Source organism: Motacilla alba, chromosome 3, assembly GCF_015832195.1.
Source record: "Motacilla alba alba isolate MOTALB_02 chromosome 3, Motacilla_alba_V1.0_pri, whole genome shotgun sequence".
NCBI lineage: Eukaryota > Metazoa > Chordata > Aves > Passeriformes > Motacillidae > Motacilla > Motacilla alba.
The window spans coordinates 82,096,245-82,114,133 of NC_052018.1; the positions used below are offsets into that span (position 1 = coordinate 82,096,245).

At 38.1% G+C, this 17,889-nt stretch overlaps 1 protein-coding gene across 11 annotated transcripts in view; it reads left to right on the plus strand.

Annotated features, from left to right (window-relative positions):
- The window catches only part of PLD5 (phospholipase D family member 5), a 180,032-nt gene that overhangs the window by 60,288 nt on the left and 101,855 nt on the right, over positions 1 to 17,889 (plus strand). For 6 of the 11 annotated variants that reach the window (XM_038132615.1, XM_038132612.1, XM_038132611.1 and 3 more), the window contains one exon: positions 10,613 to 10,749. The exons of 1 other annotated variant lie outside the window; for it this stretch is intronic. In XM_038132615.1, coding sequence (XP_037988543.1) covers positions 10,613 to 10,749 — 137 coding nt within the window. Of the gene's footprint in view, positions 1 to 10,612; positions 10,757 to 17,889 lie in introns of those variants that run through there. 4 more of the 11 variants (XM_038132620.1, XM_038132619.1, XM_038132618.1 and 1 more) reach the window with 2 other exon arrangements.

Consider the following 17,889-nt stretch of genomic DNA (forward strand, 5'->3'; position numbering starts at 1 on the left):
GTGACAATGGAATTAACTTCTTGGCCAGATGGCAAATCTATTAGTTCAACATGTACTTGCAGTGTTGTTAAAAATTCACAATGAGCTAAAATTAAATGCTTCCCATATGACAATTTCTTTTCCTGAACTTGTGTTAATTTATAAGAGAGTTAATATAACTTTTTCTTTAGCTGTATCTTGTCAGAATGAGTGAAAGCAAACTTTAAAATGAAATATTCTCAATTTGCTGTTTACACTTTATGAAAGAGAAACCGGTAATTTTTGATTTGTGTAACAAAATTTGTTAGTACATTCAGGTTCAGTTGCACCACCTGCCTTTGACTGTAAAATTATTGCTTTATAGGAACTTAATGTGATAGTGCTGTAATTGATGGTATATACATTCTTAGCCTGTTCCAATCACAGGATTAAATGCTAAAATCTCAGTGAAAAGCTTTAACATAATGTATTTTGCCCTGTTAATTTGGATAAGAAGACACATGCTCCAGGTAGAGTGATGAATTTGTAATTCTACAGAACTGCACTTGAGCTCAAATTTGTGTCTAACAGCCTCCCTGATGGAGTCTGTGTGCCAGTAGCCACAACTTTTTATTTTTAGTTTTTTTTTTTTTTTTTGGTCTTGTCTCATTTTGAAAGTATCTTAGCAAAACAAAGCTGTGTGCATGAAGCTTGAGCAGACTGTACATATGACCATTTAATGTGCCAAAAAGGACGTATGCAAATGCTCTGAATAAACTTTCTTCATTGCTTTAAAATTTCAGTTAGTTTCTCTTAAAGCTTTATTAGCTTTATTATTTATTAGCTTTATTACTAATAAAGCTTTTAAGTGTTATGTAAAACACTTTCTTGAAAGAAAGTGACTTGTAGTTGAAGCTGTGCTGTCAGCATCTTGCATTACTTAACTGATTACATTGCTAGAAATTTTTTCTACAGTTACTAATCATACAAAAGTAAATTATAGTTAATTTTGAACATGACAGAGGCATTGCAATTTGTAAATTAGAGTATTGTAATGTAATATAATTGTAATGTAAATTAGTGTATATAAATGTATTCATCTGTATGCAGTCTGGTCTGCGTTCATGCTGCTACTTTGCACTGCCTACTTCTAATTTCTCTTTGTGGTTTAGAGATAGATTTCTGTTGGGTGTTAATGGTCATTATTACATGTGCGTTTGTGTGTATAAACATACATATTTAAGAATACAGATATATACACAGACACACACACACACAGATTATCAACTGTTCTGGAACAAGAATCTACATTACAAATGCTCTATGATTTCAGGAACCATGGCACACATGTGGGTAAGACACACAGAGATATTTTGGTGCTTTTTGGATGCCTCAGTGTGTGGAGCGATCTGTCACAGACATGCTTCCGCTGATATTGTTAGGTTTACTGTATTGTCTTTTAAAAAGGTCCTTAGCACATAAAAATTTATTTATCCTGTGCTCAGAAAATAGCTGCCCAACATTTTGCTGGTCTCCTTTGTCAGGGAGTCTGAAACTCTTTGATGTTGCAACGGTAAATACCATAGTTTGCCAGAGCACACCCTGTCCTGTTCTCTGTTCCCAAATGCTTCCTGTCCTCTATTCAGCCTGTTAAAATATACTGAGTATCTGGGTGTTACCATTTAAATAGATTGTCTTTAGTCTGGAATGTGCCTTAATAGCACGGCAGGGTTATGGTTAAAATTTAGAACGTTTATAGCTGTTATAACAGCTATGTTCTAAATGTTTGGAACATTTATAGCTCTTTTAGGAGCTTTACCTGAAAAGCTGAAGCTGTCTTAGTTATTGTGGTCTTGCCTAGTTTGGGGCAGGATTATGCTGCCAGAACAACATGTATTAGACTGATCCAGAGGAATTGGGATGAAATCACACTGGAGTCATTGTAGCCAATGGACGCTTCTGTGTTCTAGCTCACTTTTGTATTCAAAAGCAACCTGATGAAAATAAAAGCTGAAATGAAACTTGAAATAAAAGCATGACTTCAAGTACTTCAAATGTGGGATGTCCTCCCTTTCCTGGTGAGACATTTAAAATTAGTCTGAAATATCTAAAAGAAAAAGTTTTGAGCGTGTTTGACCAGCAACTAAGAAAAAATTACAATTTTCCCCTTCTTTTTAACTTAAAATGTTCAATTTAACTTTCATAGAAATATAATTAATCTTCAGATTAAAAGTTGAACATGTACAATAAACAACTAATTCCAGGAGAGATTTAAGAAATTCTTGAGTCAGGGTTAGTACAAAAATGTGATTTTGATGAATGCAAGCAAAGTGTGGAAAAGAGAGTATTACTGTAGACTTTCTTTTTCGCCTGTTGATTTTGAAAACAAGAGAATTGTTGGCTAGGGACAGATGCAATATGGCAAGTTACTGCAACTCGTTGTTTTCTGTCCATGGAAGATTCTGATTTTTAGAGATTCTGATATTTTTGTCTAGTTTTTCATTAGGAGTTAGGACTTTCAGCATCAAAATTAAACTGAGTGTTGAGAGAAATAGCCTACAATTCAGAGTAGGGCTTTGTAACTGCTTGGTTTGCATGCTGTAGACTACAGAAAGATACATAAAGGGTGTAAAATTTGAAAGAGCATTTCCTGCTAGAAATTGGACTTCTACACTCTAGGCCAGTCTTTTTATCATCTTTTAATCACCCCACAGCCAGCTGTCCTCTGATAATTATAATTGATTTTAAATGGACTGTTCTGCAATATATTGATGGTTTTCTTCTTCACGTAGTTATTAGTTTCATTCTTTCTCAAAATACTGCCTTATGGGATCCAGCTCTTGATGGGGAATAATAGAACACATGTTTGTTTGCTCAGTTATTAATTGCTGGCTTTCACCTGATTTCTGAGGAGTTCAGTTTTTAATTATATTTGTGAAATAAAGTTGTACATAGCAAGTCAATCTGTACATAAAAGATGTAATATATTAAAGTACTGTATGTGTAACACAATTTTTTGGTGCTTTTGGGGTTTAGTTTTGTCCAGGTGAAGTAATGGCTGTAATGCTAGCTGTGGTAGGAGTCCTTACTTAGAGGGTCCAGGTTTAAAGATGTACAAATAGATTTTAGAATATAGAAATCTTACTCACAATGTTTTTTCATACTAATGAGGCATTAATATTCTTCTGAATTGGCTGTTCAGGCCAGGTTCAGATTGTTCAGTACTTTATTTCTTTTTCTCTTTTCAGGAGACAATAGATTTGAGTAGAGTGTTATTTTTAGGGTAGAAAATGGCCCTTTTTTGACATTGCCAAATTATAATACTGCCTTACATTATGCTGAAGGCTAAGTCGATATATCATGATGAGAACTCAGGGCCCAATTTCGGGAAAATGGCACGTGGACACTTAAATGTACTCAGGCTTTTCACCCCTTCTCTTATGCCAGTTTTGGTTGACAAATTGCATCAGAGGTTAGTTGGTTATGTGCTGGAAACCTTTTTTTCTTACAGACATCATGTTCTGAATGTTAATATCTTTCTGCAGTATAGAACTGTGTGTGGAGGAGGTCCAGATAAGTAACCTCCAAAGCCTTGGATTTATTCCAAAGTAGTTTATTGGTTTTCTATTTATAGCCTTGTGCCTGTCTGTGTGTTATGTGTCTGAGTTGTTGGATCAAAGGTTTGTTCAGAGAGCAGTGAAGCCAAGGCAGCTGCTTTACTGTGTGTGTGTTCAGGGCCCACAGCCCCCTGCCCAGGGCAGGGATTCCTCCCACCGCTGTTCCACGGGGCTGCTTGCTGCTGAGCCCTGGGTGGGGGGAAGGCAGACCTTTGGACTGTCTTTGCCTTGGTAGAGGCACTTATTTGTGTCTTTCTCAGCCAAGTCTACCTGCATATGGATCTTCTAAAATTTTTGAGATAATTATATTATATTAATCTTTCTATAGAAATCAAATACAGATTCAAAAGAAACTGGGCAGACAGGGAAACTGCTGGACAATGTGTCTTCTTGTTTGCTTGGAAAACACATTAAAGGATGTGTTCTTTGGAGTATTAGTTGGTGATTCTCTTGTTTCAGTAGGTAACTATGAGATTAAATATTTACTGGTGATTCTGCTTTAAACTATCTGCATTCAGTCTTGAAAGATAAACAAAATACGCCAACTTGAAGTAGAGGCTAAGGATTATTTTTGCCTTGCAAAAAGTTCAGGCATTATAGCAGGATGTAGAGATCTAAGTCAACACGATGTGACATGATCAGGTTGTTCACTGCTATAACTCTTGATTCCTTCTGTGGAAAAATGGAACTATTTAAGAGTGTAGAAAATACATTCTGCAGCTCAGACTCATGGCATGTCTAGTCCTGTACTGTGTGCCTTCCAGTGGGCACTGGCATGTTTCCCATCATCTCTAGCAGAGGGCACATCCCAGCCTGTTTTCTCTAGCATCTGATGAGGATGTAGTTTTGAAAGCTTGGTCTAATCTCTTTTTAAACCTCCCACTGCTGTTTGCTTTCACGGCCTCCCGTGGCAACAAATTCCAGATGCTTAATGTCGTCTTCCTAAAAAAGCACTTTATCTTTTTTGAAATGTAACTCCTGAAGTTTCAATAAACATCCACTATTTCTGGAATTGTACTACTTGGTGGATAATTCTGCCTTCACTATACCTGATATTAACGTGTAGATATTGTACCCCTAGGTCATATTACTTCTTCTCTCCAAACTATGGACTCCTACCGTTTTTTGGTCTGTCTTCCTAAAACATCTGTTCCAGCCTGTTAATAGTTTGGGTTATTCTTTTTCCTAGTGGTTTCTCAGTTCCTGTATATGTGCCACTGCTTGGTCCTACCTGCTTGTAGATCTTTTCCTTTGTTGAAATTTTTCCTGTTTTTGTTGACATACTCTCTAAAGAGTCAAGAACATTTTAAAATTTTGAACTGGTCTTCGATTTGTACTGTTTTGGGTTTGATTGAAAACGTAATAAGAATTTTTCATTTCTATTCCAGAATTTAGATTGTTAATGGAGACATGAGCAAAATAGATACAAAGCAGGATCCTCTGAATCCCTTCTGAATGCAGAATCCATTCTAAAATGTCCTCCCATTTTTTCAATGAGCTTGATTTTTCAACCAGCTTTACACCCTCCTCTGATAATCTAGACATAGTTGCTGTGGTTTGTAAGAAAGTTTTTAATAAAAGTGAGAGTATACATTATTTTCAGCTTCTCCAGCAGGACAGTAGGGCTTGTGAGTAGGAAAGATAGAAATCAGACTTGATCAATGTGACTTTTGCATGACAAAGCTTCTTACCTTCTAGATGGCTACATATTTTCTTGAGACTGAAGCTAGAATAACTAGCTTATTGTTTCCCAACCTCTACTGTCCGAGCACCACTTTTTCTTAAATATGGGTAACACTTTTGCTTTTTCCAGGCTCTGATGCTTACTCAGGCTTGTGAGTTTTCAGAGCTGAGTCTCTGTTAGTTTCAGCCACTACCTTAAATATCCATGGATGAAACTCACTAGGTCCAGCCAATTTAAAAATATTTAACGTACCTTGGCAATCTGTTCCTTTTAAAAGAGGATTTTAAGTGTTGATTGGCATTAATCATACTAGCTGGGAGATTCAGGGCTGCAATGAAGATTATTAGTGTACGCAGATTCCAGATGAAGGGAAAATAGTATTTATAGTAATGTTTTTCTCTAATAAACACACACGACCGAGGGTAATCCAGGAATGATTGCCAATTCTTGAAGTCCAGCTCCTTGCTGTCTTTGGCAGGTGTATTGCAGCACCCCATAGAACCTGACTCATAAACAGCTCTTTAAGGGCTCTTGAACAGTTACAGGTGTTGCAGACGAGAGCTTTTGTTGCCACATTTGTGTTCACGTGTGTTGCAGGAAAGAGCAGACTAATGAACTGACCAAAGATGAGAAAACCTGCCTCTTAGAGCCTGTATTAGCATGGTGTATAAGTATTGCCTTCTTCAGTCTGTAAATAGGTATAAAAAGATGAAGCACAAGTTCAAAGCCATGACATGTTTTGTTATGTAGGCAATTTTATCAATAGATGCGGAATTGCAGTTTCATGGCTCCTTTTTTAGGAGAAGACATTCTTGTACTGCATTGGAGGAAGAATAAATTCCTGATTAAAATCTTAGTGTCAAAGAAATGCCTGTTGTTTGAAAAGAAACTGAAAGCTTCAGGAGCCAGTGACGTGTTCTTCACAGCTTTTGAGCAATGTGAGTGCAGTAAAGATGGAGGCCTTTTTCTTGCTCTCTCTCAATTCTGCATGGATATCACGGGCTCTGATAAGCTTAATTGACATAGGCTATCCTTTTTCTTAATAATAAACAAGCAGGTCCTTCCCAGATTAAACTTTAGTCTGAATAGTACTGAACTGAATAACCATTGTGCAGCTTTTGGCCTTCCTTTTCACTCTCTCCCTAGAGGTAGAACAGCATGAAAAAATTCCCATGCTTTGTTTTAGTAATGCAGTGTTTTGGTGGATTTATTTTAACGTAGGTATTGATTAAGCGAGTTGAGCCAGGTGAAAGAAACACATTTTACTCACAGTATTTTTGATAGTCTTTGTTCCTGCAGGAGTTTCTTTCCCAATCTTCCTTAAGCCCTGAACAAATATTTCTCTCATGCAACAGAATTTCTGGGCTTGCCCATCAGTACAGTCAAACTTGTAGGGGGTCTGGCCCCTGGCCTCTTAGCATCTATAGCAGCCTTTAAATATGTAAAAGAGAGAATGAAATGCTCTGTTCACTGTTTGTCATGAGTACAGGAAGGAAAAAAGAGTTGTTGCAGCTTAAGAGACTTAAGTTAGGCATGAGTCAGGTGCTTAGATATGGAATGGGGTTGCTTGAAAAGACTACAGGATCTCTTTCAGCTCTGGATTTTTGAGGACAGGCTAAACAAATATCTGTTGGAATTAATATTTGTACAAATTAACTATGTGTATGGACAGATGGACTGCATAAGTTTTAGAGACCCTTGTATTCTGTGATTAAGGGTTGAAGACTGAAGCTTGAACGCTGAGGCATTTACTGGAGGAAAAACAAAGATAGGTCTGAAAAGGTCAGAGAGATCCCAGTTGCCAAGGGGATGTGCAACTAGACAGCATCAAACAAGCAGTCTGCCCAAGCCCATCGACACAGAGGTCTGAGGAGCAGCCCAGCAGGTCCCTTCTAGTCTGTCAGTGAGCTCTGATTTTGGATTCTTTCGCAATGCCTGCTATTCCTTGCACATAGATGCACACAAAGGCATGCATGGATGGTGCATTAGAGCAGGGATATGGTCTATCCTGATCTGTTTCAGTTAGGAAAAGGTTATTTGAAAATGGTCAGCTTTATGGCAAATTGTGTGGAAATAAAGACTTATTACTGTAGTGAAAAGATAGACTCAGAAGGCTTGTTTGACGCAAGTAGCTCTTTTTTATTCTTTCTTTTCTAATATAAATATGTATTTTAATGTAAACATTTCCCAAATATTAATTTATAATGTAATATATAGATTTTAATTAAAAACTCACCACTCAGCAGGAGTAAGTTCAACATGAACTGTGAAACTTTTAAAAATCTTCTTTACTCTCTTAATTTTTTTTAACTGGTCTTTACTTGACCCTTCAGACCTGTGGCTGAAAATGTAGGGTTAGGAGAATCACAAACTTGGAATTTTTGCTTTATTTTATTTACTACTTTGTGCTATCCTTAGTTCAAAGAAAAACTACTGTAGTCACAGGGGGGTTTTTGAATGTTGATTTAAAAGGTTCCCTGTGCTATTTGTAACCATACTGTTAAGCTGCTATTAAGAAAAAGTGAGATAATTAATCCATTGTACTTGTCAAAGACAACTGCACAATATAAAGGATCTGTGAAATAAGAGCAGTAAAATAGGTTTGTGTGGTTCTGTCTTTATTTTAGAGCTGGTAGAATAGCAGTGTTCTTACTAATGGTGCTAAGCTTGTGCTGCTCACAGTGAGCACTGTTCAGAAACTGCAGAGCTTGACGAGCTGTATCCATGAAAGAACAGGGATTTAAACTTCATACAATTTTCAGCTACAACACAGAACTCAAGAAACCTTGAATATGTTCCCCAAAATTATGTGGAATGGAAATTAATGTTAGATTAGGAGGATCCATTCAGAATTATTTTGACCTCCCCTTTCCATATTGCTTTGACATGAGCACCTAGAAATCGCTGCCATAAGATTTCCTGGTATTTCACTTGAAGCATCTGTTGCAGCTGCCCTTTTTCCCCCTACACCCCCTCCTCCTTGTGATACCATATTATTTTTGGTACTCTGTAGATTTTATATTGATTTGGCCTTCAAGCTTTAAGCAGGCTGAGAGGTTTCTAGAGGTGTGTTAGGACTTACAACACTGTGGCCACCTTTCAGTGAAGCATCTCCTGCTGTCTCTGTGAGTACTGGCCCAGCCTCGAAGGCTGATGCGGTCCCTGCTGGTCTAGTGATCCCACTGCTCTCTGTGGCTGTTGTGCAGCTTGCATGGCAGCATGACAAGATGGGAGTTACTCCCTGGAGAAATAGCGTGATGTCCTTCACACTGTGGGCCAGCTAGGATGCCACAAATTTATCCAGAGTAACTCAAAATTAGTCCCAGTGTGTAGAATGGTGGCAGTTAGCCTGATTTGGGAGGAAAAGGAGCCCTATGGTTGTGAGCCCTGCTGGGTCACATCCCCTGCTCCTAGGGACTAGAAAATGAGCCCAGGCTCTTTTTGGTTTGCTGGTTATGGGAGTAGCTTTGCTATCTTGCTGCCATGATGATACACTCAGCCCGTGGAGGAACCTGCACCAAAGGGTTTCTGCGAATACACTTGCAGCACTGCAAAAAACCGCATGCGACAATGGTCATCCTAACAGCAGTCTGAAGTGTCCTGATGAAGAAATGGCATACAGCAGTGGCCCAGACCTGAATACCCACATTTCTTTGGCAGTTCTTAGTTTTTCTTGCTAGTAGTATGAGGCAATGAGAGTGTTGAACAATTTTCTCCTAAGTCCCACTGTGCAGTCTTAGTTCTGGACACCCAGGTGCAGTAATTTACAAGTCTTTTCAAATGTTGCCATGATTCTACCTAGCAGCAGGAAAAAACTCTTTCCAAACTTATTTCTTTCATGAGTTGGCTTTGTTATGGCTGAAGAACATTTTCTTATGCTGCATTCTGGGAAGATTTTAGTTAATATAATAGAAATACAGATTTAAACATATATTTCATACATACATATGAAAGGTATAAAGGTTTCTAATATGAATTATATTTAAACTATGCATATAACCTGAACCACACATTTGGTGTTATTGTTAAAGGCTACATTTGTCACTAAATTTCAGATGAGTTTTTCCTGTTGCTCTGAAGGAGTTGTTTGCTGTGTTTTGTATTTTCACGGACTGAAATAAAATCTTTGTATCTTATTTATTCTGAAATGAAACGTGGGCATGTTTCTCCTGAGAAGCGCACTAACTGGGAAGTATTGGAATTTTTTTTTATTTAAAAAGAGGTAGACCTTTTCGTTAGGTGTATGGAAAAATGTTCTTATTACTCTAAAACTTACTGCCTCTTAAACAAAATATCAGGAACAATGGAAACACTGTGAAACTGGTTATCAGCTGCAAGTGTGATTTTGTTTCCTTTCCCTTACACTTTTCCTGTTTTCCCACTTTCCCATTCCTTTATGAGGCCTTTTCCTCCATGTGACATTTTAATTATGGAGCAATAATGAAAATTAAGAAAATTACTATTGCAACAGAAGTTAGGCATTGATGGTTTTATATATGAGTGTGGTTTTGTTTAAATTTGCTTCAGTAGGAAATTGCAGAGTATATTTGTTTGAACATTTGGTTTCAGAATAGAATATACTTTATGCAGCTATGTAAATTGCATGCCGAGAGACTGTCTTTAGGAGGTTTCACATTTATCTAGGGCGCTACCAGCTGCATCTGATTTATTACTGCAAGATTTCATAAGGTAGTGCTATGCTGTGTTTTAATATTTAATCTGAGATGTGGAGGGCATTGCCTATCATACTGAGCAATGTACGTAGCGTGCTGAGTCTCCCATTGTTTCCTTGAATCCCATTTATCATCTGCGAATTTGTGTTCATTATATTATAGATATTGTGGGGCAAGGACTTCCCAAAGTGTCTGAGTGGCTGTGACAGTCACAGTGACAATGTCAGGTACTTTTTGTAGCAATAGAAAAGACTTTGCTCTTCAGTCTTCTTGCAATGACATGTTTTATTTCAACCAAGCACAACAAAACTTTTAAGTGCCGTCCCAAGTGTGTACTTTACCTGTGAGCCGCAATCAGAAAATACTTAGTTAATGTAGGAGTCATTATTTTAATGCATAATGCTTTCCTTGTGGTATAAACAGAAAGCAGTTTAAATTATGAATATTTTTTGTGACATAAATTATTAATCAGTGTCTGAGAGATGTAAAACACATCTCAAGGTGATACATGAAGGACGGTTTTGAGAGTGTTTTCTTCTTGAGGTGTGTTTCATGTTGACAGCTATTGCAGGAGGGTCTTCAAAGAAATATAGATCTTATGTAAAAGTTTCAGAGTCTCAGTTCGTTGACTAGAATGTGCTCATGCCATTAAAACTTTTTTTAATCTTAATCTCTTTCAGTCCCAGCAAAGATGCATTGTGATCTTTGCACTGGTATGCTGCTTTGCAATTCTGGTTGCACTGATATTTTCGGCAGTGGATATTATGGGAGAAGATGAGGATGGACTCTCAGAAAAGAACTGTCAAAATAACTGTCGGTAAGAGGTAACAAACAAAACTTCTCTTTTGGGGTGGAAAGGAACATATGTGTGTTACATAAGGGCATGAAGTAATTGCCATGGTCCTGTGGTGTTATTGGGAAGAGCAGCTAACAGAGGAAGAAAATGGTTTCTCATTTTGAATTTCTGGTTTTGGATGTTAGTTTAAAAAAATTAAAGTACAATTTTTAAGTTATTTTTCATGGTGTGTTTTGAGCGAGACTCTTGTGTTAGATCAATTATTTTGTAAGCCTGAGCCAAAGCCCATTAGGTTTCAGTAATTTAGTACTGAGGTGGATCACATAGTTCCCAATTCTTTCATGTCTATTTCTCATCAAGACCCCTTCTTTCTTTCTTTCTTTCTCCAGAAAGGTCACTGATGCCTTTTGACCTAAGATTGCTGTCCCTTCTGTGTAGGGGGAGCTTTTTTATTTCCTGTTTGGTGCATTCCTGTTATAGACACAGTGGCTTACCTATGAACTGTAAAGGAAATTATTGGTATGATCAGAAACATGAGTGTTGACAGTGTTGAATTAAGATTTGCCTCAGACACCTGCCATGGATGTGCATATCTTTTAACTTTTGGTTCTGTTAGTTTTAAGTGGGTGATTAGTTTTTTGGGCCTTTCATTTCCTGACTGTGAATCTCATTTTGCTGCTCCTCGCTGTCATCTTCCTCCATTAATCGGTTCATTAGTGATGACTAGAGCTTTTCCTGGGTCATCTTCTGGGCCTCTTCTGTCCACCAAGCTGATGTAAAAATCATTTGTAGGCTTCATTCCCAGTTGTATTCTGTTTGGAATTTTATCAAAACTTTTAATTTTATACAGAGCACCCTTTCTGATCCACTGTGTGAAAAAAACCCATCATTGTTAAATAACTTCACAGAAATCCATTCTAATCTTATCATGGAGTTGCTGGAGTGGAAGGGGCCTCTGGGCATCCTCCAGTCCATGACCCCACTCAGAGCAGTCACCTGCAGCAGGTTGCTCAGTCCATGCTCTGTGTAGCTCCAAGGATGGACTCCACAGCCTTTCTGGGCAGCCCGTTCCACTGTTTGTGCAGAAACAGCCTGCCAGTGGCTGGGTATACAGTGAGCAGGAGCTAATTGACATTTGCATTTTAGAATAATTTAATGAAAGCTTTGAGCTTTTGATCTTTATTTCTGTTATTCTTTGATCATTTTGTGTGATGACTCTTTTGGGAGTACCTTTTTTATGCTGCACCTGTTACATTGCAGACAGCACTAATTCAGAATCCAGAAAATTTTGTAATGTTTTTTCAATTATAATGGGGTTTTTTTATTATTGTTTGCATACTGCTTAAGAAACAATAACAAAAAAAAAACCCAAAAAACAAAACAACAAAAAAAAAAAAAACCCAAAAAAACAAACCAAGAGGATTCTTTAAATCTGTATCTCCTTCCAAACAGAATATTCTTGCAGCATCAGGTAGCTTTGTCCTGAAACCAACTGTTCATCTAGCACTTTTTGCCATAATTTTTTTTAGGTTTGGTTTTGTTCACTTCATTGTACTCCTACAGGTCTTTACAGGCTTCTGCTATCTTCTCTGAATTTTCTAGAGTTCAGCCAGCTTTCCTTTCCCATCAAAGTCTTAAGTGTCTTTTACTGTGAGGTGTTGCCTTCCAAAATTTTTGAAGATACTGCATGTGTCACCTCTACACCCACTGTCTCCATGTGTGAATCTTTGACAGAACTAGGTCAGATGAGGGGAAAGTCTTTCTGCTCATTGGCTTCAGTGTGCTGCACACGACTTCAATACACTCAGAAACTACTGCACCATGTTTCCTCTTAGTTGTATCAACTAATGGCTCCCATTCTGTTCTGGTTAGCTGTGTAGGCCTAGCCAGGGAAGGGCTTCGCCTTCTTCACTTTTTATTCTTCAAAGGAGAAAAAAATCAGAGTAGAAGTGATACATAGTACTAAGAAAAATGGGGATATTTATTTTTTTCCATGTGAGAGATTGATTTGTTCTGTCTGTTTGTATGGGTTACAGCAATCTGCCTTTCCAAAGAATACTTACCTTTGCTCAGTGTTCTGTTGGTTCACATGTGTCAGACTTGTCCCCTCCTGGATTGTGTTAGAGGAGCCTGTACCTAAATTCAGCACCTTGACTTTAAACGTAAGAGTCAATTAAACTGCTCTGCGTTTACAGGGCTAAAAGTGAACCCAGACCCCAGCTCTATTTTAAGGTGCCTTTCACAGAGTGATCCAAGTGTGTGATCTAGCTGCTAATGCCTGAACCAGAAGGCACATAAATGCTGTGCGTATAAACTGCCGAAACCAGTTCTAATAACAGTATCCAAGTGCTGGCAGCTGCTACCTGCTAACATTGAGTCCTTCTCTACATGATGAAGTCCTTCATGTGTTAAATACATCACAGAAGTGTCACATTAGCTGAAGTGTCACAAATCAATTGCTGCCAATGGCATATATTTAGTACTTGGGCTAAGCACTTTTAATAAGTAAGACAAGAGTTACTGAATTCTTGAATTTCTGCTGTGTGAGTACTTTTCCTGACATTCAGGAAGAGGTGTTTACATTTGCAGGATGTGCTGAGACAGAATGGTAATAGATGATTTTTAAACTTTTTTTGTAATGAAATGTTTGTCAAATATAAGTTTATATTTGAGCCTGAGCCTGTAACTCTTTTTTTGGTTTTAACTGATTGAATTTTTGAAGAATGTTGATGGGAAAGGATGCTGTGGATTTGAGAAGAACTTTGCTGATGGTTTTTAATGGCTGTTTTCTTTGGAAAATTTAATTTCCGTGTTTTTTGTTTTAAAGGAAAATGTACTTGAAATAGAACTGTGGTCTAGAAAAGTTCTCTGCTTAGAAAGTTTTGGAGCTTATGTGAAAAAATAGAATTTTTAAGAGAAAACGAACATAAGAAGACTTTTTAGAATCTAGAGTTTTTGCAAGTGGTGTTTTCCAGTAAAGCTTACATCTCTCTTTGTTGCTGTGATTGGATTGTTCAGGAACACAAATGCATCTTTTCTGAACTGCTTGTAATTCATCATGAGGCTCATCTTCTATAAACCATTCCTTAAGCCCTTATTACATGGGGAATACTTACTGCATGTGTTCCCAAAATGACCTTACTCTTTATTGATGTGTTTATTTCTCTTGGGAGCTTTGTAACAAAAATAAGTCAGGGAATGGGAAATCAAGCCTTTTTGCATATCTTCTGATTGCTGGAGAGATTGATGCTACCTATCCTATTAGTTGAGGCTTTGTTGTTTGTGCTTGGTATGTGATGGAAATTATTCTCTTGGGACATCCACAGTAATGTTGTTCAGCAGCCCTGATGGATGAGACTGGTTAAGAGGATATGCTTAGCAGTCTGGGAATGTTGCCTGTCTTGCTGTGGGTCCATTAGACACTGAATCTATAAAATTAGATTATTGTAATTTGAAAATAGTACATTTTAATGGCTGATCTATTGTGAATAAATCTTGGCTAGCCTCCGATGCAACGTCAGTTAAGACTTACTTGACTTTGTTGGAATTGACTGATAAACTCTAAAAATGGCAATTTGGGAAACAGAAGAAATTACAACTATTAAGAAATTGTCTCTGCTACCCAAACTATTTGAACCAAGGTTGTTTTGATTTATTAATGGTAACTTGAGCTGTTCAAGGCTCAACTTGAGCCTCTTCTCCTGCTTGTTGGTGTTGATAGCCACACTAGGGATCCTACAGAGTTTGCACATGCCCTTGGTTATCCTTGTCTCACTGGCCTTTCCAATATCCGTTGAAGCAGTGGTAGCAACTGGCATAGCTCCTACCTCTGGCTGTGGGTTTGGCCCTGTTCTTGAGAGGGACTACAGAACAAGGTGGAAAGGGAAGCAATGGTAGCTACTTTCCATACTTACCAAGCTAAAACTAAAACTGTTGCCATGATTTTTTTTTCAATATTGCTTTTCTCTGATGATAATTAGAAGGATTTTCTTGCTTTCTGTTTGTGTGTGTTTTCAAGGCAGATTCTGTCTTGCATTCTGTTCCAGTTTGATGTTGTTTTGATAATTCGTCTTCTCCTTAGAGTCATATATAATGAAGGCACTTGCTCTTTTGTGTTTGGATTTGCATTGGAAGAACTTGCTGTTGTTTATGACAGGAGTGGCAAAGCCTATTTAGTTCACTTCTTGATTGTAGGGAGGCTTTGACCAGTGCTGCCCTATAACACGTAGGCCATGATACCCGAGCAGTGTTTGTAATTACTTTAGATATTGTTTGGATTGTTTTGGATAAGGATTGGTAACCAGGAGAGGAGCTGAATCTTCCTGTTGACGTGCAAAGCTTTAGAATTCAGCAGTACCCTGCAACACTGAATTTTAGAGATTAAATCTAGTTGCATACAATAATTACTTATATTGAACAATTACTGTGTGTTGCATGCATTGCTTTCAATTTCATTAGATGATTATTCTCTGGTTAAAGAGGGCCCACAATTGATTTTTTTTCTGTTGCTTTATAAATCTTTCTTTCAACTACTCTGCTATTTCCCTAAGTAGGGTTTTGCAGCACTGTTAAATAAGCATACTGCAGCACACGCTTACATTCATTTACCTTGGAAGTGCTTTGCCCCTGGCTTATTGTGGAGGAGATTTGCTCTGTGCTGCGTGGGTTCTGAACATAGCAAGGTTTATATTGACTGGTTTCTATTTAATAAACAAACTATGACAAGCATAATAGTTAAATGTCTAAACAGAACAAGATGCTCAGATTTTGAAAAGCCTGTTAAAGAGCAACTGAAGATTTCTATTTACAAAACAACTACTCCACTTGGCATAAAAATGCTTTCTGTCAACATGATGGACTAGAGGATCAAGTCTACCCTCAGTCAGTTTGCAGACACACCGATTTGAGCAGGACTGTTGATCTTCTGGAGGCTCTGCAGAGGAATCTGGAGAGGCTGGATCAATGAGCCAAGGCCAAAGGTATGAAGTTCACTAAATGAACTGGGTCCTGCCCTTGGGTCACAACAACCCCTTGCAGCACTACAGGCTGGGGCAGAGTGGCTGGAAAGCTGCCCAGCAGAAAAGGACCTGGGAGTGCTGGTTTACAGCAACTGAACATGAGCCAGTGTCTGCCCAGGGGGCCAAGAAGGCCGATGGCATCCTGGCCTGTACCAGCAGTAGTGTGGCCAGCAGGACCAGGACAGGGATTGTCCCCCTGTACTGGTGAGGACACACCTCGAGAGCTGTGTCCAGTTCTGGGCCCCTCGCTGCAAGAAGGGCATTGAGGTGCTGCAGAGTGTCCAGAGGAGGGCAGTGGAGCTGGTGAAAGGTCTGGAGCACCAAGTCTTGTGAGGAATGGCTGAGGGAGCTGAGGTCGCTTAGTCTGGAGAACAAGAGGCTCAGGGCTGACCTTATTGCTCTCTTCAAGCACCTGAAACAGGCTGTAGCCAGGTGAGGGTCAGTCTCTTCTCCCACATGGCAAGTGGTAGAGGAAATGGCTTCTGGTTGTGTTGGGGACGTTCAGGTGGGATATTAACAATTATTTCTTCACCAAGACGGTTATGAAGCATTGAAACAAGTTGCTCAGGAAAGTGGTAGAATCATCATCCCTGCAGGTATCTAAAAGAGATATGAAAACAGGGCTCAAGGATGTGGTTTAGTGGTGAACAGGGTTAACAATGGTGCTGGGTTAATGGTTGGACTTGGTGATTTTAAGATCTTTTCCAACCTTAACAATTCTAACTGTTTTCTTCTTGGTTTTGGGTGATATAGAGAATGAGCTACAAAACCTCCTAATTTTTCAGATGATCTCTATTTTTAGTCATTTTTATTTTTACATCCAAAGAAGGAATACTCTTTCAGTTGAAGTTTCTTGGCTGGGCACTGCAAAGGCCTGGTGTACCTCCTGCAAGTCCATTCAGCATCTGAAGCCAGGGAGGGAAATCAAAAACTTGCACAAGAAGTTCCACTTATCCTACCTTTTATTTTTCATTTTTCAAAATGCATTTTAATGAAAAAGATAGTGTATTAACAGTACAGTTCCTGTACTGGTCCAGTTACTCAGTAACTTTACAGAGTACAATTTTTTCCCTGTGTTTCAAGGCAAAATACAAAAAACAAAGGATTTTTTTTTTTGTTTTGCATTTACCTTCAGCTATAGAGAGTGTCTTCACAGATTAAAAAATTAGTGACAAAACTCATGATTGTTTACGTATTTTCTGTCTGCATTACACTCAGTAGATAGTTCATGGTTAATTACATTGTATCAGATAGGTCTGGGCTTCCACTCATTTTATTCAAACACACAAACCTATTATTTTTCCTACTCTTTGTTCCATTAAATCGAATTATTTTCTGTGGAGTTTAGGACAGAGGGCTTTAGAGTCTCCTTAAGGCACCTTTTCCTGCCATGATAAGTGTTTTTTAGGATGTAAGACAGAGATTAACATGTTTTGTGTTCTTGGAAGTTACCTTTTAAAGTATGTGTTTATTTCTCCTTTTATGACTTAAAATTTGTGAATTGATATCAGAGAAAATTTTCCAAGCTAATAGAAATCAAATTTAAATTACTTTAAGGTTCCTAGATAATGCAGGTGGGATAAAGGAGCAATTCATGTGCTAGAGTATCCTATCTCCTGTGTAGTTTGCTGGAGCTTCTCTGTGATTAAATCTTTTTATTTTCTATTTTTTCCCTCTCTTTCTCCCTCCTCAACTTAATTTGTTCTTTTCTCTTTTTACCTTAATGTCTGCAGAAGACTGAAATTACTTCATCCAAGCAGAACTCTAAAGATTTCTGAGGTCATTTTCTATACTAGATTGTAAGACTGTACTAAACAGAGTTATTAAATCTAAAATTACTGGTCATTCTCATGATCTTGAAAACCGATTTATGACATTTTAGAGGGGTTTTTATTCTGCCTGGTGAGAATGGCCACCCAGCTTAATAAAGCTCCCCTGATAAATTGTTCTTCCTTTTGCTTGTGGGAAAGGCATTAAAAGTAGCTAAAAATTGTAGTAGAGTCTGTCTGAATTCATGCTCCGTTTCAGGGTGACTTGTTCGTTCAGCCAGAGCTGACTTTGCATCAGATCCTAGCAAGCACCTGTTCCAGTGACACCATTTATTTTTAATTGCTTCTCCACCCTCAGAGCAGTATATGAAAAA